General features: G+C 33.1%; 1 protein-coding gene across 3 annotated transcripts in view; it reads right to left on the bottom strand.

The window, feature by feature from the left end:
• CABCOCO1 (ciliary associated calcium binding coiled-coil 1) overlaps positions 1-20,362 on the bottom strand; it is a 120,455-nt gene that overhangs the window by 87,581 nt on the left and 12,512 nt on the right. For 2 of the 3 annotated variants that reach the window (XM_058696440.1, XM_058696442.1), the window contains exons 2-4: positions 19,994-20,097; positions 14,465-14,634; positions 3,310-3,454 (exon numbers count right to left, since the gene is read on the bottom strand). In XM_058696440.1, the coding sequence (XP_058552423.1) occupies positions 3,310-3,454; positions 14,465-14,634; positions 19,994-20,097 (419 nt within the window). The remainder of the gene's footprint in view (positions 1-3,309; positions 3,455-14,464; positions 14,635-19,993; positions 20,098-20,362) is intronic. The other variant, XM_058696441.1, reaches the window with a different exon arrangement.

Genomic DNA, 20,362 nt, shown 5'->3' with positions numbered 1-20,362 from the left:
CCAGCTGACTCAAGCCCCTAGACTATTTTGTCAAATACCTTGTCATAGTTCTAAATCAAAGGGATAATCCTCAGAAATAAAATGGGTCAAGACATCTGAGGTCACTGCCAGGAAGTATACCCTGTTGTGCACAGAGGGGCAGTGTTGATTTTCTTATATTGAGTAAATGCCTATGCACATTACCTTCACCTAATTTCCAAGGACTAGGTAGAATACACAATGACAGAAGTGTAGTGGGACCAGGTTATATCTAAGTGATGTCTTATATTAAAAAGCTGCAGTAGCATTTATATGTATATGTATATGTATATGTATATGTATATGTATATGTATATGTGTATGTATATCATATGTATATGATGGAATATACAATTTATATTCTATTAACAGTATCAAACAAAATTCCAATTTTATTGCTAGTTAAGTTTCATGTGGTATGGGTTATGTTCTAAAAACTACTCTCCCTGAATTGATGAGGGCTTACATTGGTTGAGTAAATTTGATATCAGATTAAATTGAAACATGCTTATACTACATAAAACTTATAATATGAGTTAGCTTCATATTTATAAAACTTCTTTGTAGTCATTAAAATGAAAAATATTATATGGTTTAATTGCCATTAAATTTATATATGTGGACCTATGAGGCATTCTAAATAGGTATTGTAGAAAAGCACATTTCTTTTTATACAACTTCAGTACCAATTCTAGATATCCTACTAACTGATATTTTATTTTCTGTAAAAGGTGCATTTAAAATGTATAAGTTCCTTGGGCAGAAGACATGAATAGACACTTTTCCAAAGAAGACACCCAGATGGCTAATAGATACAAAAAAGATGCTCAACATCACTTGCCATCAGGGAAATACAAATCAAAACCATGATGAGATACCACCTCACACCTGTCAGAATGGCTAAAATTAACAACACAGGAAACAACAGGTGTTGGCGAGGATGCAGAGAAAGGGGAACCCTCTTGTACTGTTGGTGGAAATGCAAATTGGTATAGCTACTCTGGAGAACAGTATGGAGGTTCCTCAAAAAACTAAAAATAGAACCACTCTACAATCCAGGAGTTGCACCACTAGGCATTTACTCAAAGGATACAAAAATAAAGATTTGAAGAGGTAGTGTACCCCAGTGTTTATAGCAGCTTTAACAACAAGAACAAAACTATTGAGAGAGCCCAAATGTCCATCAACTGCTGATTGGATAAAGAAGATGTGGTATATATGTACAATGGAATATTACCCAGCCATCAAAAAGAATGAAGTCTTGCCATTTGCAGTGATATGGATGGACCTAAGTGTATTATGCTAAGCAAAATAAATCAGTCAGAGAAGACAGATACCATATGATTTCACTCATATGTGGAATTTAAGAAACAAAACAGATGAACATATGGATAGAGGGGAAAAAAGGGAGAGAGGAAAACAAACCACAAGAAACTCTTAAACACTGAGAACAAACTGAGGGTTGATGGAGGAAAGTGGGTGGAAGATGAGCTAAATGGGTGATGGGTATTAAGGAGGGCACTTACTGGAATGAGCACTGGGTGTTGTATGTAAGTGATGAATTACTGGAATCTACTCCTGAAACCAATATTGCACTGTATGTTAACCAAAACTTGAATAAAAAATTTAAAAGTGCATATTTTATTTGAAATCACAATATGAAGATTTAATGTCATCAAAAATAGTTCTGATTTGCTTCACGTGACCAATCTCTCAAACATTTTATGGTTGTTGTTGTTGTTTTTAGAAATGAGAATAGAAATTTTTGGTAAGTAAAGTTATTCTGGTTAGCATTTAATGATGACTAACACTGACATCCCTTCCTAACTTAATTTTCTGAAATGAAATGTCAAGTAATAGACTCATGAGCATCCTTCGATTAAAGAGAAAAGAGGTGCAATCTTGCACCATCTAGAAGATGTCAGTAGGGCACCTGCATAGAGTTGTGCTGCTATGGTTAGCTATCAGTCCTGGTGCCCATCATAAACCCCCTGGGCTTAGAGCTCAGATGTAAAAATGTGTTCTTCAAAGAGAAACCTGGCAGTTTCAAATAGATAAAGAAGAGAAAGAAGGTTGCTATACAAATGTGCAGAAAATTCCCCTCACCTAGGGATTACCAAACTCTGATGGGCAAAAAGACCTTGGGGAGCAAGGTTTCCAGTTCTGGATTTCCATTCCCTTCCTGCCTCCAACACAGGGACCTTGCTTTACTCTAATTGATATGAAGGGTACTGCAGCTCTCAGCGAGAGACACACATTAGGAGGTATATATTTTACATTAAGAAATCAAATTATATCCAATGCTATTATATAAAAACATTTTATATCATATTCTATTATTAATTCATGCCAGAAACCAGCATATAAACCTTATCATATTAAACACATTAATATTTAAAAAGCTTCCAGACTACAGCCAGGATCCTTGCCAAGGAAATCATGAGCATGTCTAGGACATCATGCAGCACCCTTTATTTTGGAATTTTAAAATTTAAAATTGGAAAACACTGCAGTGTATAGTGTTGGAGGAAAAAAGATATTCTGCAGAAGCTTTTAGTTAGGCAAAAGACAGATTTTTTACCAACTCTTGTTTAAATATTTGCAAACTCTCAAAATGTCCTTTGGGAAAGATGCATGCCTCTAATGCAGACCTTGTGACAGATTATATAAAAGGCCAATTTCTTAGTTTACCACTGAAGAATCACTGTAATAAAAATATTTCCCCTCAATTCACCATAATTTCCTAAGCACAGAGAAAAACTTAATGAGTTTAATTGGTTAATACTACAAAGTATTTCAGGGCACATAATAAATTTGAGGAAGCATGGATATATACCTCTCTAATTTCTAGCACAAAGAATTTCAAATAAATGTTTAAATGGAAATTAATGTTGTTCTAAAATGTAAAATTTTGATGTCAAGGCCCACTACCTAAAATATAAAGTCCATTATAATCAAGTTGGATTAATGTGAAAGAATAAATTTATTAATAAAATGTTATTAATTAGAGATTAAGAGACAAAATAAATTTTTGTATCATTTATTATAATTCTACATGAACTTATACTTTTTAAACACAAACCTTTTTTTAAGAATGCAAGATTAGCCAAAAATTCAATGTTCTGAATTTTATTTATTGGATTAAAGATTCTAATATTATCTCATTATTGGCTGGGCTTATTATAGCATAAATACTGTGAATGTCTAAAAACTGAATTGGTTTCTATTTAGTAGACATTTTATAAAATAAAATGAAATGAAAAATAAATGCTACTGAAAGAAAATCCATACCTGATTTTTAAGTAATCGATGATAGCATTGGCTTGTTTTATATTAAAAAAACTCCATTCTTCATTTTTCTGTGAATGGGGTGGTCCTATTTCAGCCATAACTTCTCCAAGCCATTTTATGCTGTCTTCTAAGGACATATGCAGTGCTGAAATAAAACGCAGAGAATCTTAAGCATTATTTTGATAGATGTTTTGGGAACAAAATAATTCAAGATGTCCTTAACGTCCAAATATTTACTTTTCCAATATTGGTAAGGCCAATGCTAATAGCAATGTTGTTTTTTAATGATATGTTAATAATTACATTTTTGTAAAAGAACAGTAAGTGACACATCCAACAACAATAAATTACTGTCATGCTACACAATTGTCTAAAGATTTTGTTTCCATTTTAAGATGCACAAATAATTTAAAACCTACCTAAAGATAACTTTAAAATGGAAAATATGCTTTTTAAATGATCTTAGAATAAAGGAAAATATGGAAGTGACACAATGGTGGTTTGGATTAGCTGCTAAGGAAGACCTACGTGGTATGTTCAGTTACTGTAGACAGGAGAGCTGAACTCAGAGCTGAAAATGTAAACTAACAGAGTCAACCAACACTTGGCTTTGGCTGATTGTTACCACGTGGCAATTTGGGACTGAAGATTTTCATTAGATGCCAGAAATATGTATTTTTACGGAAAACATCAAGATATTTTTTTCTTCTCCAAGATACAGACTTATAACTTATGTTAGCTGTTTCTCAAACGCATGCCTGGTGGTGGTGGTGAGAGCCAGATGACAGCACAGAGCAAGGCTGACACCACTTTGCCACCATCACCAAAAATAAACAAGTCAATGGTTATGGTCTATTCTCCTGCAACTAAAAACAAATAAGAAAGGAATAGTATCTTTTATGGCATGTGTCAAGTTGAAAAAGAAGTAGATAAATGTCAAAAGCCTTAGACTCAACATTTACAGTGTCTATAACACAAATATGAACTTCCATCTTCTTTTCCTGTTTAACTATGCTCATTTTTATTTGTGGCAGGCAAAATATTATTTCCATCACTCACACACACAACACACACACACACACACACACACACACACACTGACAAATGATGAGTGTATGGACATGAGACTGAAGAGACTGAGGTGGAGAGTTGAAAATCTCTGGCAAAGATGAGATTGGAGCAGCTGCTTGGGTTGGGGGAGGTGTTAGCTGGGGGCCTGGATGAAGGCTCTGGGGAGCACTGTGCTGCTCAATGTGAGCCCCACCCTCCTGGACCCAACCTCTATCTCTCTTAGGAAACCAGCAGTAAACTTTCTACTTCTTGCTAATGGAGTGCATCTTTCAGGGAGGTCAGAGTGGGTAATGCAGAGGATTTATGAGAACATAAGCTGATTGTTGGACCCAGCCACTTCTGGTAACACAGCTACTCTTTCACTCTGGGATGTAAGTGTTATGCCCTCAAATTACTGATTACTGATCAAATAACAGTAAAATGATTAAAAATCTTAGGAAGACATGATGAACACTAACTTGCAATTTGTTTAGTCTAGATTCTTTTCTACCTGTGGGAATGAGAATGAAGCAAAAAACTGTGTAACAATTAAAATCTGGTTTGATGAATGACAATTGGTCCATTTCTCATAGCGCCCCTCCAGATTTTCTTTTATATATGTTAGACACACAAGTTATTGCTGGATAACTGGCCTTTACTGTATCATTCTAAGGGAAGCTCAGTTATTATTGTACATTTCTTTTCCTATGATAAACTTGAAACTGTTTGGGGATAACATCAGAAATGAAAAATTTGTTGGATAAAAGCAATTCAAAAATGAATGGATTAAAAATCTGAATCATTTAATTACTAAAATGGTATTAATTAGAGATGCTGGAGAAAAAAGTAATTCTTAGATGATTATAATTCTAGATGTAATTACGTGTATCAAGCACAAAAATACATTTATATGACTATTTTCTTATGTTGAAATATAATTGACACTTTAAAACTGTTTTCTATGTCTAATGTCTTTCTATAGATAATGGCTTTAAAAATTAGGAAAGTTATCATTTCACTTATCTAACTGAAATATTTGCTTTTAAAAATCATATTTAGTGATATGATTAAAATATGAAAGATTAAACCATTTAAATAGTAAGGGCTATTAGAAATCAAATTTATTCTTTGAAAATTTAGGATAATGAACGAACATGCTAGAATAATTACTTGGAAGACGTAAGATGGTACCTTATAACTGCCACTTACTAGCTAGGTGATCTAAGTTTCATTTCCTAAATCTGTAAACGAACATAAGACTAACTTTCAAAATGATGGTGCTGTTGTGAGGCTCAAATAAGGCATGCATGCTAAACTCTTGGTAAACTGAAATATGTACACTACTATATTACATGTATATAGAGCTTTCTAGAGTCAGCTCAAAGCTGGCACATTTGATGTAGCAGTAGGAAGGATGGATTCTCAGTCACTGGGGTTGATGCTTGTGACCTTAAGGAGTTATTTAATCTTTCTAAATCTCATTTATTTTTCTCATTTTTAAAATGGGGAGAATAATAGAACTATTTCAAGGCTGTGTGTGAATTAATTAGACAGTATTTGGAAAGCAAATGCACTGACTGGCACAAGATAATCCTACACAAATGTTACCTATTATTATCATTCCTATTTAGGGGGAAATAATTAAACTTCATGGAACAAAAAAAGTATTCTGTGGCTATTTGCTAATATTCATGTTATATAGAGGAGAATCAATCTAGGCCCATCAACCTGGACAGGGGTCAAATATCCAGTCTAATACTCAACAGCTTGTCCTTGGTCAGACCCTGGAAAAACTAGAGCCCAAAATGTATATTGTTAAGACAATCCTATGTTGCATTATCTTTTGGTTTTGATCCAATGTGATTCCAGGTGAGTTGTCTGCAGAATGCCTTGTGGATAATGCAGCACAAACTTGAGACAAGAAACAGATCAGAAACTGAGTCAGTAGAAAACGCAGTTCCTACGCTAGAATTTTATTAACAGTCAACCACGCTGCAGCCAACAGCCCAGACATGTTCTACGGTGCTTTTTCTGTTAAGATGTTGCTGGATGCAAATGTTCACTGTGTGCTCAGGACTCTACCTCCTCTGAGTCCAAGTATAAACAGACTACCTCTTTCTCTGACACACTTACCTATGATTATATTCTTTCATGATGATAACTATAACCTTCTTAGGTTTAAAGGTTTGAGGGAATTTTTTTTTCCTCCCCAAAGGGAAAACTAGATCCCGTGCTTTTTTTCTGGTTAGATTTTACATATGTACTTTCATGCTCTCCTAGTTTATGAGTAGTTGCATGGGTCCTGCTCAATTTTTTAAAACTCATTTTTGAACAAATATCAACAATATAAAATTTCACATAAAAGAAATATTTTTGAGTCATTTGTAAGTTACAGAAAAAAATAAAATGGAAATATTTTGTCAAATTTGGAATGTGAAGATTCATGAAAATGTTTTACTTTCCTTTATTCTGTTTCTAGATTGTGAACATTAAGCTAAGAGGTTGCAAACCATACGACTGTTCACGTCATATATTCTTTTTTTACCATAAGTCTGTCTGACTTATTTCAATTTTTGCATAGGTGATATATTCACATGGTTCAAAAAACATAGGTGAATGTATATTGTGAAAAGGCTTCCTCACCTTTGTTGCCCACACGTCCACTTCCCACATCCTTCCCTACAGTAAAAATCCCCCAGTGCTATTGAGAAATAATTGACATATATCACTGTGTAAGTTTAGGGCACACAGCAAGATGGTTTGATTTATTGTCCAGTGGTTACTGCAATAGATTTAGGTAACATCCATCTTCTCATATAGACACAATAGAGAGAAAAAAAGACAAAGGAAAAAAAAATCTTGTGATGAGAACTCTTAGGATTTACTCTCTTAACAACTTTCTTGTATATCACACCCGGTAACTGTCATCAGCATGTTGTTCATTACATCCCTAGTACTTATTTATCTTGTACGTGGAAGTCTGTAGCTTGACCACCTTCCACATTCTGGTATCCACAATTTCTATGGGTTTGGTGTTTTGTTTCTTTGTTTTTGTTTTAAATTCCACATGTAAGTGCAATTGTACAGTATTAGTCTTTCTCTGTCTGATTTATTTCATTCAGCATAACGCCTTCAAGTTTCATCTATGTTGTCACAAAGGGTGAGATTTGTTTCTTTAGGGTGAATAACAATGTTCCATGGTTATGTATATATACTACAACTTCTTTATCCATTCACCCATAGATGGACACTTAGGTTGTTTCCATATCTTGGCAACTGTAAATAATACTGCTATGAACATGGGGGTGCAGATATCTTCTTGAGTTAATGTTTTTGTTTCACTTGGATATATTCCCAGAAGTGGGGTTGCCAGATCATATGGTTGTTCTATTTTTAATGTTTTGAGGAAACTTCATACTGCTGATTATTTATATAAATCATTAATTTCTATCAGTATAGATTGATGGATGTTAATTTTGTACTTTGGATTATAATTCAATACTATCATGCTATTTTGTTCATATTGTTCCAACTTTGGACATTGGAAACTTTTCAGTTGGCTTCTCTATTTCATTGACACACCAACCATTTTGATTTTTGAGCATTTACTCTTGGCCACTACAATATGCCCCAGGCTCATCTTTTATGTTCTGTGCTCCAGGTCTACAGTAAGCCTTCTCTCCTTTTCTTGGAGAATTAAATTATAAACCAAGACCTGGTTCCTGGGTATGCTCATTACTACTGGGATGCTGTCGCTTCTAGGCCTTCTCTGCAGACAGAGCTAAGAAGTATATGTACATACACTTAACTCTACAAATATATGTGTATCTACATTAAGTTAAGTGAGTTCATGCTGATTTATCTCCAGGTGATATTTCTCATTTTTTGCTTTTACAAACATGACTGAAACTAACGACTTTACTTATGTGTATGTAAGTAAATTACGTAGGATAAATTCACAAAAGTGGAATTGCTAGGTCAAAGGGGACAATACATTAGTGAATTTGATACACAGCTGCTAACCTAAACTCCTCAGGAGGGTTTTAAATACATATTTCCATTAGCAATATAGGATAGTACCTATTTTCTTTTAGCTTTGACAGCTGAAAATGCTACCAAAATTTTAAAGTTTTGTCAATCTGACATATGATATTTCTGTGTAGTTTTAATTAGCATTTTCCTTATTATCTTTAATGCTAAACTTTTCATTTAAGAATCACTTGTACTTATTTAGTCATATCCTTGGCTTACTCTTCTATTGAATTATTGGTCTCTTTCTCCTTGCTTTTTCATGCTTTTTTTTTTTATATTATAGAACTTAATTGTTTGCTGGTGTCTGAGATACAATAATCTCCCCAGTTTCTTATTCTTTTTTTGATTTTTCTCTTGGTATTTTTTCTTTGTAGACTTTTGGTTTTTATATATCAACTTTAATTATCTTTGTCTTTATGGCTTTGGAATTTTGAGGCATAGTTTTAAAGGTCTTCCCCATCCAAGGTTATAAGGAATTTATCCATGTTTTCCTCCAACATTTTTACAGTTCCATTTATTTTACATTTACATTAAGTAAAAAAAGTGATTCACTTGTAATATACCCTGGTTTATGGAAATACAGAGGGTTGGATCCAATTCTATTTTTTCTAGATGGACACAGTATTATTTACTAAGTAGTACATCTTTTCACCATGGATATTTCAGATGTCATTTTATCAAATACTGAATTTCAATGCTTGGGTTTATTTCTAAACTTTCCATTGTGTTCTATTGGTCTGTCTGTTTAGTCATTAACCACTGTGTTCAAATATTTGAGATTTTATAACACTACACTACTATTCTAATCCCAAGATAGGCTATATTTATTATACATTTTATTTTTTTAAGTTTATTTATTTTGAGAGAAAGAGATAGTGCATGTGCACAAGAAGAGGAGGGGCAGAGAAGAGAAAGAGGCAGAAAGAGAGGGAGGAGAGAGAATCCCAAGCAGGCTCCACACTGCCAGTGCAGAGCCCGATGCTGGGCTTGAACTCATGAGATGTGAGATCATGACCTGAGCCAAAATCAAGAGTCGGACACTTAACCAACTGAGCCACCCAGGAACCCCTCAACTTTTTAAAGACAATTTGTATTTGCTTATTTTCTATGTTTTTGTTAGAATTACCTTGCCTAGTAAGCCACCTCTAGGCAAAAACGTCAACAAAAAACTTGGTGATTTTATTGCGATACTATTATTATACATTAACTTAGTGAGATTTAGCATTTTTTTTTGATGTGGAGAATTTCCATGAATATTGTCAAGTTCTTCCAAATGTTGAAAACTTCCTTGTGACCTTTAAAAGTTCTCTGAAGTTTTTTTCATATAGAACTTGTATATTTCTTTTTAAAGTTTATTCTTAAAAAGTTTGTCTTTGGGGCGCCTGGGTGGCGCAGTCGGTTAAGCGTCCGACTTCAGCCAGGTCACGATCTCGCGGTCTGTGAGTTCGAGCCCCGCGTCAGGCTCTGGGCTGATGGCTCGGAGCCTGGAGCCTGTTTCCGATTCTGTGTCTCCCTCTCTCTCTGCCCCTCCCCCGTTCATGCTCTGTCTCTCTCTGTCCCAAAAATAAATAAAATAAATAAATAAATAAATAAATAAATAAACATTTAAAAAAAAAAGTTTGTCTTTTTTGTTAGAGCATATATATTTTTTCTTCCATTAAATCTTTGTTTTTATACATAAGTATATATTTTTCAAATTATTATTAGATTTCCTTAACTTTTACTTAATGTTCTTTTTCTGTTTGAAGAGCCCATCTAGGATACCACATTACATTTTGGAGTCATGTCTCCTGAGATTTCCCTAGAGTGATAATTTCCCAATCTTTTCTTTTTTTCAATAGCCTTATTAGTTTGAGGAGTACTGGTCAGATAGTTTGTACAATGCTCCTCAGTTTGGGTTTGTCTAGTGTTTTCCTCATGGTTGACAGGACTTATGGGTTTTGACAGCTTTGCCTATTTTTAATAGGATTGTTTTCTTATTGTTGTTTTGAGAGTTCTTTACATGTTATAGAAACAAGTCTTTTGTCAAATACCTGCTTTGCAGATTTTTTTCTCTCTGTAGCTTTTCCTTCAAGAGTGACTTTAATAAAAGAAAAGATTTAAAACTTGGTGAAATCTAATTTATCAGTTTTTTCCTGTATGGGTCATGTTTTGGGGGTCATGGGTAAGAACTCTGTAAAACACCAGGCCATGAATATTTTCTCCTAGTTTTCTTCTAAAAAATCCAATTAGAGCTAAGTGTATCAAGTAAAGGGTTTAGGCTGATGCGTATTTTTTTTTTAGCATAGGTGTTCCAATATTTGTTGAAAAGATTGCCCTGTTCAGTTGAATTGCTTTTGCATATTTATCAAAAAAAATCAGATGACCTTTTTTGTGTCAGTGTATTTCGGCATTCTGTCTTCTGTTCCTTCTGTGTGTCATCTTCACTAATTCAACATTGACTTTATTTTTTTAACTTTACAATAAGTCTTAAAAATTGGGTAGTATGATTTATGCAGCTTTATGCTTATTTTTCAAAGGTGCTTTAGCTATTCTGAGTCCTTAGCCATTCCATGTAAATTTAAAAATCAGCTTGGTATATCTAGAAAAAAATCCTGCTGGGATTTGGATTGATACTGCATTAAATGTACAGATCAATTTGGGAAGAAGTGACATCGTTACCATGTAGAAACTTCTAATCCAACAACACTGTATGTTTTCCATTTATTTGGGTTTTCTTTTATTTCTTTGATCATCATTTTGTAGTTTATAGCATACAGATCTTGTACATTTTTTGTTAGATTTATACTTAAGTATTTCTTTTATTTTTTGAGCTATTGTGAATAATATTATTTATTAAAATTTTGATATACAATGTATATGGCTAATAAACTGAAATACAATTGACTTTTTGTATTTTGACCTTATTCCTGCAATCTTGCTTACCTTATTAGTTCTAGGATTTTTTTTATTCTGTGTATTTTTTATATAGACAATCCTTTCATCTGAGAACATATATATATGTTCTATATAGAACATATAAAATGTTTTATATAGACATACCTTTCATCTTGGTATGAAGATAATTCTAGCCCCATAAAATGAGTTAGGAAGAACTCTTTCTCTATTATTTCTAGAAGAGATTATGTACAATTGGTGGCATTTATTCATTAAATGCTTGATAGAACTTTAAAGTGAAAATATCTGGGCCTGCAGATTTTTTACTAGAAGTTTTGAGCAACAAATAATTCAATCTCTTAAATAGTTCTAAGACTATCATGTCATAAGTTTCATCTTGCACAAGTTTTGCTGGCTTGAGGTTTTGGGGGACTTGGTTCATTTCCTCTTTGTTTTCTAATTTATGTATATAAGTAGTATTCTCCTAATATCCTGTTAATGTCGGCAGATTCTGTAGTGATATCCCTCTTTTTTAATACCTGGTAATGATCTGTGCCTTCTCTTTTTTCTTTTTTTTCTGAGACAAGTTTTTCTTCATGTTTAGCAATTTTATTGATGTTTTCAAATATCCAGATTTTGGTTTCACTGATTTTTGTCTATTTTTTTTTTTTTACAATTTCATTGATTTCTATTCTTTATTATGTCTTTCTTTTCTGCTTGATTTCTGCTTATTTTTTAAAACTGCTTTTTAAGGTCTAAGTTTAGATTGTTAATTTTAGACTTGTTTTATAATATGAGCATTATATTATAAATATATAATACAAACTTCCCTCTTCTCATGGACTCAGCTCTGACACATAAATTTTCATACATTTTATTTTTACTTACTTAAAAGTCTTTTCTAACATCTGTCAAGATATATGACCTGCATACTATTTAGAATTGTATTGTTTGATATGTTTGAAGCTTTCCTGATATATTTCTGTTAATAATTTCTTGTTTAATACCATTATGATCAGAAAACATATTTGCATAATTTCAATTATTTTAAATTTAAACTTGTTGTATGGCCCAGGATATGGTCCGCCTTGGTGAATATTCTATGTGCATTTGAAAACAATGACTATTCTGCTGTTTGGGGGTAGACTGTTCTATAAATGTCAATTAGACCCAGTTGGTTGATGGTGTTTTTCTTTTGGGTTAGCCTGTTTGTAGTCCAGTCAGTCTCTTGAATTTATGAGCTTATGCCTTTTGCCAAATTTGGGAAGTTTTCAGCCATTATTTCTTCAAATGTTTGTTTAGCAACATCCTCTTTCTCTGGTCCTTTTGGGACTCTAACAATATGGATATTAGAACTTTGGTTGTCCCACAGAATTCTGAGGTTTTGTTCATTTGTTTGCCAATCGTATTTCCTCTGGATAATTGTTATCACTTCATGTTCAAGTTCACTAATTTTTCCTTTGTCTTCTCTCCATTCTATTCTTTCTACCTAATGAGATTTTGATTTTGGTTATTATATAATTTCATTCTAAAATTTCCATTTGTTTCTTCTTTATACCTTCTATTTCTTTCATGATTCTTTTTAACACTTATTTCAAGGATGTTCATGATTGTTCACTTAAGCACTTTTATAATACCTGTTTTGAAGTCTTAAACATATAATCTCAATATCCATTTCATCTTATTGTCAGCACCTATTTCTTATATTCCATGCAAGTTGAGATTTACACTGTTCCTTGTTTGCCAAGCAATTCTGGCAATGGTATTGAAAGATTATTGTTTAGAGATATATAGTACTCAAAGATTCTATAAATATTTGATCTTTGTTCATGAGAGGGAAAAAAAAACAGGCATAGTCTGATCAGTTAATATCATACAATTTTTTTCATTATCAAGTATAATTATTTTTTCTCCTGTTGGTACTATTATTTATCTGTAACGTAGCACTATATACTTATGTATAAGCAAAGATAAAATCCCCCCACTTGCAGAGAAGAAAAATAGTGTTTTCTTTTTCTCACATACAAGAACTACTAACTCTTCCCTTGTAAGGTTGACGAAAAGCAGGAAGCGTGCATAAGGCATGAGTGGCTTCTCTATTAGTTTTGCTAATTCACTTAAAATTTCTCCTCCTAGAAACTGATACACAAAATGTGACCACAATAAGGCATCTATATATTTTGCCACAGTGATGGTGACAATTCTTTAGGGGAGCAAGGTCTTCTACCTGCCGAATTTAAAAAAAAGAACTAAAAACAAGCAAATGACCAAAAAGAAAAGAAAAGTTTTAAAAAAGGAAGGAAGGAAGGAAGGAGCTATCAACTGACATTAGCATGTCTTTCAGTTGAGACACAAATACCTTTATGTTTATAGTGCTCATGGCCTTTTCATTATATACTGGGAGATTCAAGTTCTAGTTCTGCCACTTCACAGCTTGCAACCCTGCTCTGTGGACTACTTGCTCAGCTCTGAGATAGTGGTTATAATACCTCCCATGTGGGAGTTGCTCTGAGATTCAACAATGCATGTTAAAGATTAGAACCAAACATAGTGCCTAGCACACAGAGTTGGCAATATATCAGTGATAGATTTCCTTCTTTTCTTCCTTCCAAGAAGCAATCCTATTTATTCTGAAATAAAATTTATCACATTTAAAAGGGCTCTAAGGAAGATCCGAATTTCCTATAGTAACTCATTCTATAGAAAATATAGAAGAAAAAAGTATATAAAAAAAACTTATATATAAGTTATATAAGAAAAAAGTCACAAAATCAAGTGAATGTGAGTAATGTCCATTTAATGGGGTTTAGATATTGGCTAAAGTTACCTCCTCTCATTAATCATTCTGAGATATCTAGTAATACTTGTAGGTTAGATGAAATGAAAACATCTCAAATAATTAAAAAATACCTAAATAAATGTGAACTACTTGACATTTTGGGGATAGATGGCATTGACACGATTTTTAAATGAAGTTAACATATCTTTGGCAAGTTAAGAGAACTTTAGCATTATTTAATACTACTTGAAATTTTACAACTTAATGAAGGTATGAACCATATCTTTGATCTACCTGGGGAAAAAAAAACATAATTTTCATTAAAGGAATTACAATAAAATTAGGAACTTTTGTGTAAGAACATTCATTTAGACGGTGGACTAAATGTTTTCTTAAAAGAAAAAACAATGTACTTACTTCTAAGATTATGAAGTAACATATCTAGTAAAGTCATAAATTTTGAATATTGAATAACAGAAAAGTCCATTCCTCTAGCCCACAAAAATCCAGATACATAATAATCTAGTAGAATGGCTTCCTTTAAACAGATTTGAAGGTTTTTGAAATTCAAAAACTTTTTCAGTTTTCTGTAACGAAAAGAAAAATCCAGACATTAAAATCAGATTAGTGAACATTTACTCTTCTACGTTTTAAAAACGCAGATATTTTTCTTGAATTAAAATTATATAACGCTCTGAATCTAAAAATATCCTTAAGTTATGTCAAAATCCTAAGTCTAAAATGACATTCAAAAGGGAAACAGAAAAAACAACAACAACAAAAAAGGAAACAAGAGAGGTAAGAAAGAGATGAACAGAACAAGCATGAGCACTCTTTTTGGGTTTCTTCCTCCACTTCTTCTATTCTTCTCATTGTTCTCTTCACCTTCTTCCTCTTCTTCCTCTTCCATCTTCCAAGTATAGTAACTTTACTAGCATTTTTTTTTCTCCAAAATTCAATTCCTTTTTCCATTTATATGATCAAATTTACTTCTGACAATGTTCTGGAACTGTATTGTGAAATATTTGTTCTGTTTTCTTTCTTTTTTTAATATTTACTTAATTTTGGGAGAGAGAGAGCATGAGCATGTGGGGGAAAGGCAAAGAGAGAGGGAGGCACAGAATCCCAAGCAGTCTCCGCAGCTGTCAGGGCAGGAGCCTGAAGTGGGTCTTGAACTCAGGAACCATGAGATCATGACCTGAGCTGAAACCAAGAATCAGATACTTAACTGACTAGCCACCCAGTTGCCCCTGTTCTGTTTTCTTTTTTAAAGAATTCCAATTATGTCTATTTTACTCATTTTGCCTATAGCTATAATTTCTGTTAACCTTCAAAAATTTTTTCAAATCATTTCCTTTTCATTTATGTATCTTTCTCAATACAGTTCCTTAGTGTTTTCGGCAGTTTCAAACCCTTGGGCTGCTTATAGATCTCACCTCTGTAAGAACTTTGTTTTCTATTCTTTGCTGTTTTACATGTTTTATCACCTTTTATCTGTTATCTCTTCCTTGAGTTTTTGTATCTCTATTTTATGCTCTTGTTGTGATTGTTTCATAAGTTTCTTTTTAGTTCATGATAAATATTTCACAGTATATTTTATATACTCATGGCTATGTTCATTTGGTTGTATTTTCTTTGCCTGCCGGGTTTTTTACCCTTTATTCTTAAGTTATTTAAAAACTTTTTTTTAAATATTTATGTTTGACAGAGAGAGACACAGAGCATGAACGGGGGAGGGGCAGAGAGAGGAAGACACGGAATCTGAAGCAGGCTCCAGGCTCTAAGCTGTCAGCACAGAGCGCGATGCAGGGCTCGAAGTCACAGACTGTGAGATCATGACCTGAGCTGAAGTCGGATGCTCAACCGACTGAGCCACCCAGGCGCCCCTCTTCAATTATTTTTTAAATGTCATTGTATGCATATTCTTTGTTTTGTACTCAAACCTGGCCAAGTGACAAGCTACAAAATAAGTTTGTTCCAATTATTCCAGGTTATTACTCTTTTTTCAATTAGTGGGTTAAAAGAAAAGAAAAAAGTAGGATAGGTATTCATTACCATCACATAAACAATCTATTTCTTGTAAATATGGCAATTATCTGTTCCAAGCCTGTGCCTCCTCATCCTGATGTTGCATACAAGGGTTCTTGAAATGGCACTTCAGGTTTTTCTTCTGATCTAGGAGAATACTTATTTTTTTTTTTTAGCTCATTCTAAGATCTTTAACTATGTGTATCCTTCTTGCTCTTTCTCCTCCACTCCTGCTTGATCTATAATGCTTCTGGCAATCATCCTCACATTTTGTAGTTTGGATTTACAGCATTCCCCTTGTTTGGACAAAGAAGTGATTGGTATTTCCTCATTGCTTAATAGATTTCTGAGGGAGCATATGTGGGTGTGTGACAACTTTATACTGCCATTTTCACAAACAGGAAGTCTTTATTATTAATAATATTGAAATAGATTTTATGATCAGAATGATAAATACAGCAGGATTAAACAAGTTTGGGAACAAATGAAGCTGGTGTTGTGTTTAACATCAATCTCATCTATAGTGGTATCAAAGTAGACCTCAATGCCAAAAATGAGTTCTGATTCTTCTAAACCAATTGTGATACTCTCACCCCCATCCCATCATGCCATAAAATGGCATTTCGTATATGTATTCCCTATAGAAACTATTGGTGTATGGTGAACACTCTCCTAAAAGTGTTTGAATTCATAACTAAGGATGAGGTCTACTTTCGTCTGTGGAACAGAAATACAAAAAAGTAAATAAGTACATTTGACCACTACTGGTACCCATCTTATAATCATAAGAAAAATCAGTCCCAAAATTATACTCATTTCTTGATGATACCACTGAGGCCTTGCATCAATCAACTCTGGACTCAATCTATCTTTGAAAGTTGTTATGTATATTTTACATATACATAACATTGTCTTCTGTTTCCAACAGTTAGTCTTCCTTCTAACTGCACTCTTCATCTGCCATCTCCATACGTTTTTTAAATATTAAATATTTGACCTAAATAGTTACATGTGCTCCCTGCCTTTCATTTTCATTTTTTCAGTGTTTTACTATATGTAAATGAAGGCAACTATTTGTCTAAGAATATCTTAGTGAAACTTCTTTGGCATCCCTGTATCTTTGCTCTCCCTCATCCCCCTGCCACCACTTCCCTTGTACCATTTGAATCTTAACCTTCAACTTGAATTGCAGGGCCGAATATTAACCATTTCTATTCTTTGTTCAGTCATTTCACCCCAAAGGAGATTATGCAGGGAAGCATTTGGAGCAAGATGCTGCCACAGTCTGAATGCAAAGCTTCCACGCATTTTACTGGCAAACTTGTAAGTTTTTCCTCTGGGGATAAGAAGAGACGGGACATGGGAGAGGGGAGAGATGGCTATTGTGGCATTAGAGACTACAGGAAAAGAGAAAGATGCTTCACAGGGATCTAGGAAATTGTGGTATAGTGAAAGGTGATCAACTTTGTCTCACCAAGAATTCCAGTGAAAGCATTACATTATTCCTACATGCTCTTGAAATTGGAGTGCATCTTATTTTTTAAATATGACATGCAGAAATAAGCCTTAAGGCAGGAGCTGAACAGCGCATGAAGGCCCAGTTATGGAAAGGTTATTAAAAGATCTTTCAGGGTTATTTCTGTGTTCAAATAGTTATTTTCAATTTAGTCCTTATCCTTTTTTTCAAAAAGGATTTGGGCGGATCTGTAAAAAATCAGGGTTACATTAAAAGCATGAATGATTGATAATAGTTAGGAGATCATGAGAAATGTATGCAGACATTTAACTCCACTTGAAGTGTGCTCTAGAAATATGTTTTAATGATACTATAATGTTTCATTTGGTTGGCTGCTTTCATGAAACACAATTTTTAATTTTAAAAGCTAAGGAAATGTGCTGATTTCCTGTAATTTATTTAAATAGGTTTATAGCTTTGTAGACTGTATGATTTTGGCATACTTCTGTCACTTGGTGACAGGATACCTAAATTATATTTCTGTCATTTTGAAAGGTATGTAATCCCCATTTATAATAATGCTATTTTAAATAGAAATGATTGATTGCAAATATTTCAGGATTACTGTTCTAAAAATCACATAAAGAACCTCAAGAAAATTACTTTGTGAAGAAATGGCTCCTGACATAACACTGTCATTTACCCAAAATTGATATCCTAAAATATGAGATTACTTCAGGTGAATTCTATTAATGAGAAAGTCTAAAAGGTCAACCTGCATTGAACCTCGTTGCTTCTATACTGCTAACTTCTGTATCACCCTCTGTATCATTTCTTTTATCCTAGAAGTCACCTCTTAAAGACTGAAAATACTTTTAAAATTTAAATATTTAACAACAAACAGAGCCAATAAATGGATAAAAAAAGATTGTTACACAAGGTATGGGATGCAGTAAAACTTAAAATTTGGTAAGAAATGAGTCTAAAAACAATTTGTTTGCAATACCTTTTATTTAATATTAATTGCATTTAATATAACATCTTTAATATTTAATACAAATAAATTGTAAAATATATTAAATATCTGTCATTTGCATCATATTCTTTTGCCCATATTAAATAACCTATGTTTTGCATTTCAATGACCAACATTTGAGATTACCTAGAAATGGAAAATAATATTTTATTTACTAAGCACAAATAATCAGGGATACCATTACAATGAATGCAGTTTACTAATCAATTCTCACACTAAAAACCAAAATTCCCAATGGGTATTCATTTCTTTAAAAATGGTAAAATCATCATGAGATACTTGTTTAAACATCTGTGAAATTTTTTAATTGACTGACTAATGCTTATAAAGATATAGATAGTAAGCAGTATGGCCAAATCACAGATCACCGGGATTTCTAGCAGGATTTGCAGGCCCTGAAGGTAAAGAGCATCGTGGGAAAAGGCCTGTCAGTGTCATTTGCCTGCTCTTAATATGCCTTCTCTTCTCAGATTTCTCTTCCAGCCAGTACATCTGTCATATTTTCTTTTCAGTAGTAAATCACCTCTATTTCACAATATTTGTAAGATCTGCAAATGACAGACACTGACAGGATCATTTTCTGTTTGTCCATTATGGTCCACAATACCCTAACATCCGGACGACAGGCCTACAGAAATCTTATGAGACATTATAATCAAGAACATCACATCATTCCCACTCTCTACACATTATAGTCAATGAGATTTCCATTATTAGAGCAACATAACTTTTGAAATGACTGATTATTCAAAACACGTTTTAGGAACTTGTGTCTTAGATATATCTAACTAGAATTCTAAGTAAATAATTTGCTGTAGAAATCAATGGCCTTAAGAATGAGATGTACATATACTAGAATTGTTGCCCATAAATTCAGTTTTACTCGCATTTTTAGGCAAAATATATGAAATCAGACTATTTAGTATAGCTTCATATCTGATAAAAATCCCAGGTAGATGGCTTAATACTCAGGATTTCCAAAATATTAAAATGTATTAATTATTAATATTACAAAAAGTACAACTTATCCTTGTCACAATGAGACAGAAGACTTCAAGGTTATTGTGCATATTGAAAGTTTTATGAATGAAAAAGAAAAGAAGCAGAAGACAGCATATGTTAAAGACTGCTTTTAACAATAAATCCTTACTCTCTCTTAACATTAACACACTGATCTGAAACACATTTCTCCCACAAGGAAGATAGCTGAGCAGTGTAAAAAGTCAGTTGTTTGAGAATTTTCATGTTCCAGACTCTGGATGGAGATATATATAATTATATATACACATAACTCCAGAGTATATATATTTGCCTGACACAATAACTCTTTTTTAAAAAGTTTAAAATTTCTAATAGCATTTCATGGCCATTTATAGATGCAGAACTAGAACTGTTCTAGATTTGGTTGTAATATTGAAGTGCTTACTGTTGAACTCCATTTATGTCTTCTGTTAGCATTTCAGTGATTTGAGCAGCTGAAAGAAAATGTGGAGACAGAATCTTTTCATGCTCCTGGAATTCAGCATCTCTCTACCAACAACAACAAAAAAGGTGGAATGAGTTATTTCAATCACATGTTCTACATATTAATCCAATGATATGAAAATTTGTTCTGTGTTCTAGTTGCAATAAGAAATAAAATTTAAATATGACAGTCTTCCAGATAATCATTTTTCTCCTCTGTTTTCAAGTAATGGTACCTCTCTTCTGAAAAGTTGAATTTCTAGTTAATTTGTCTTTTACACATATTTAAAACTGGGTGATGGCTTCCAGTTAACAAACTTCTTTATGATAG

Source organism: Neofelis nebulosa, chromosome 13 (genome assembly GCF_028018385.1).
Source record: "Neofelis nebulosa isolate mNeoNeb1 chromosome 13, mNeoNeb1.pri, whole genome shotgun sequence".
NCBI classification, from domain to species: domain Eukaryota; kingdom Metazoa; phylum Chordata; class Mammalia; order Carnivora; family Felidae; genus Neofelis; species Neofelis nebulosa.
Note: the sequence above shows the minus strand (reverse complement) of the source record. Positions and strands in the feature narration are given on the sequence as shown.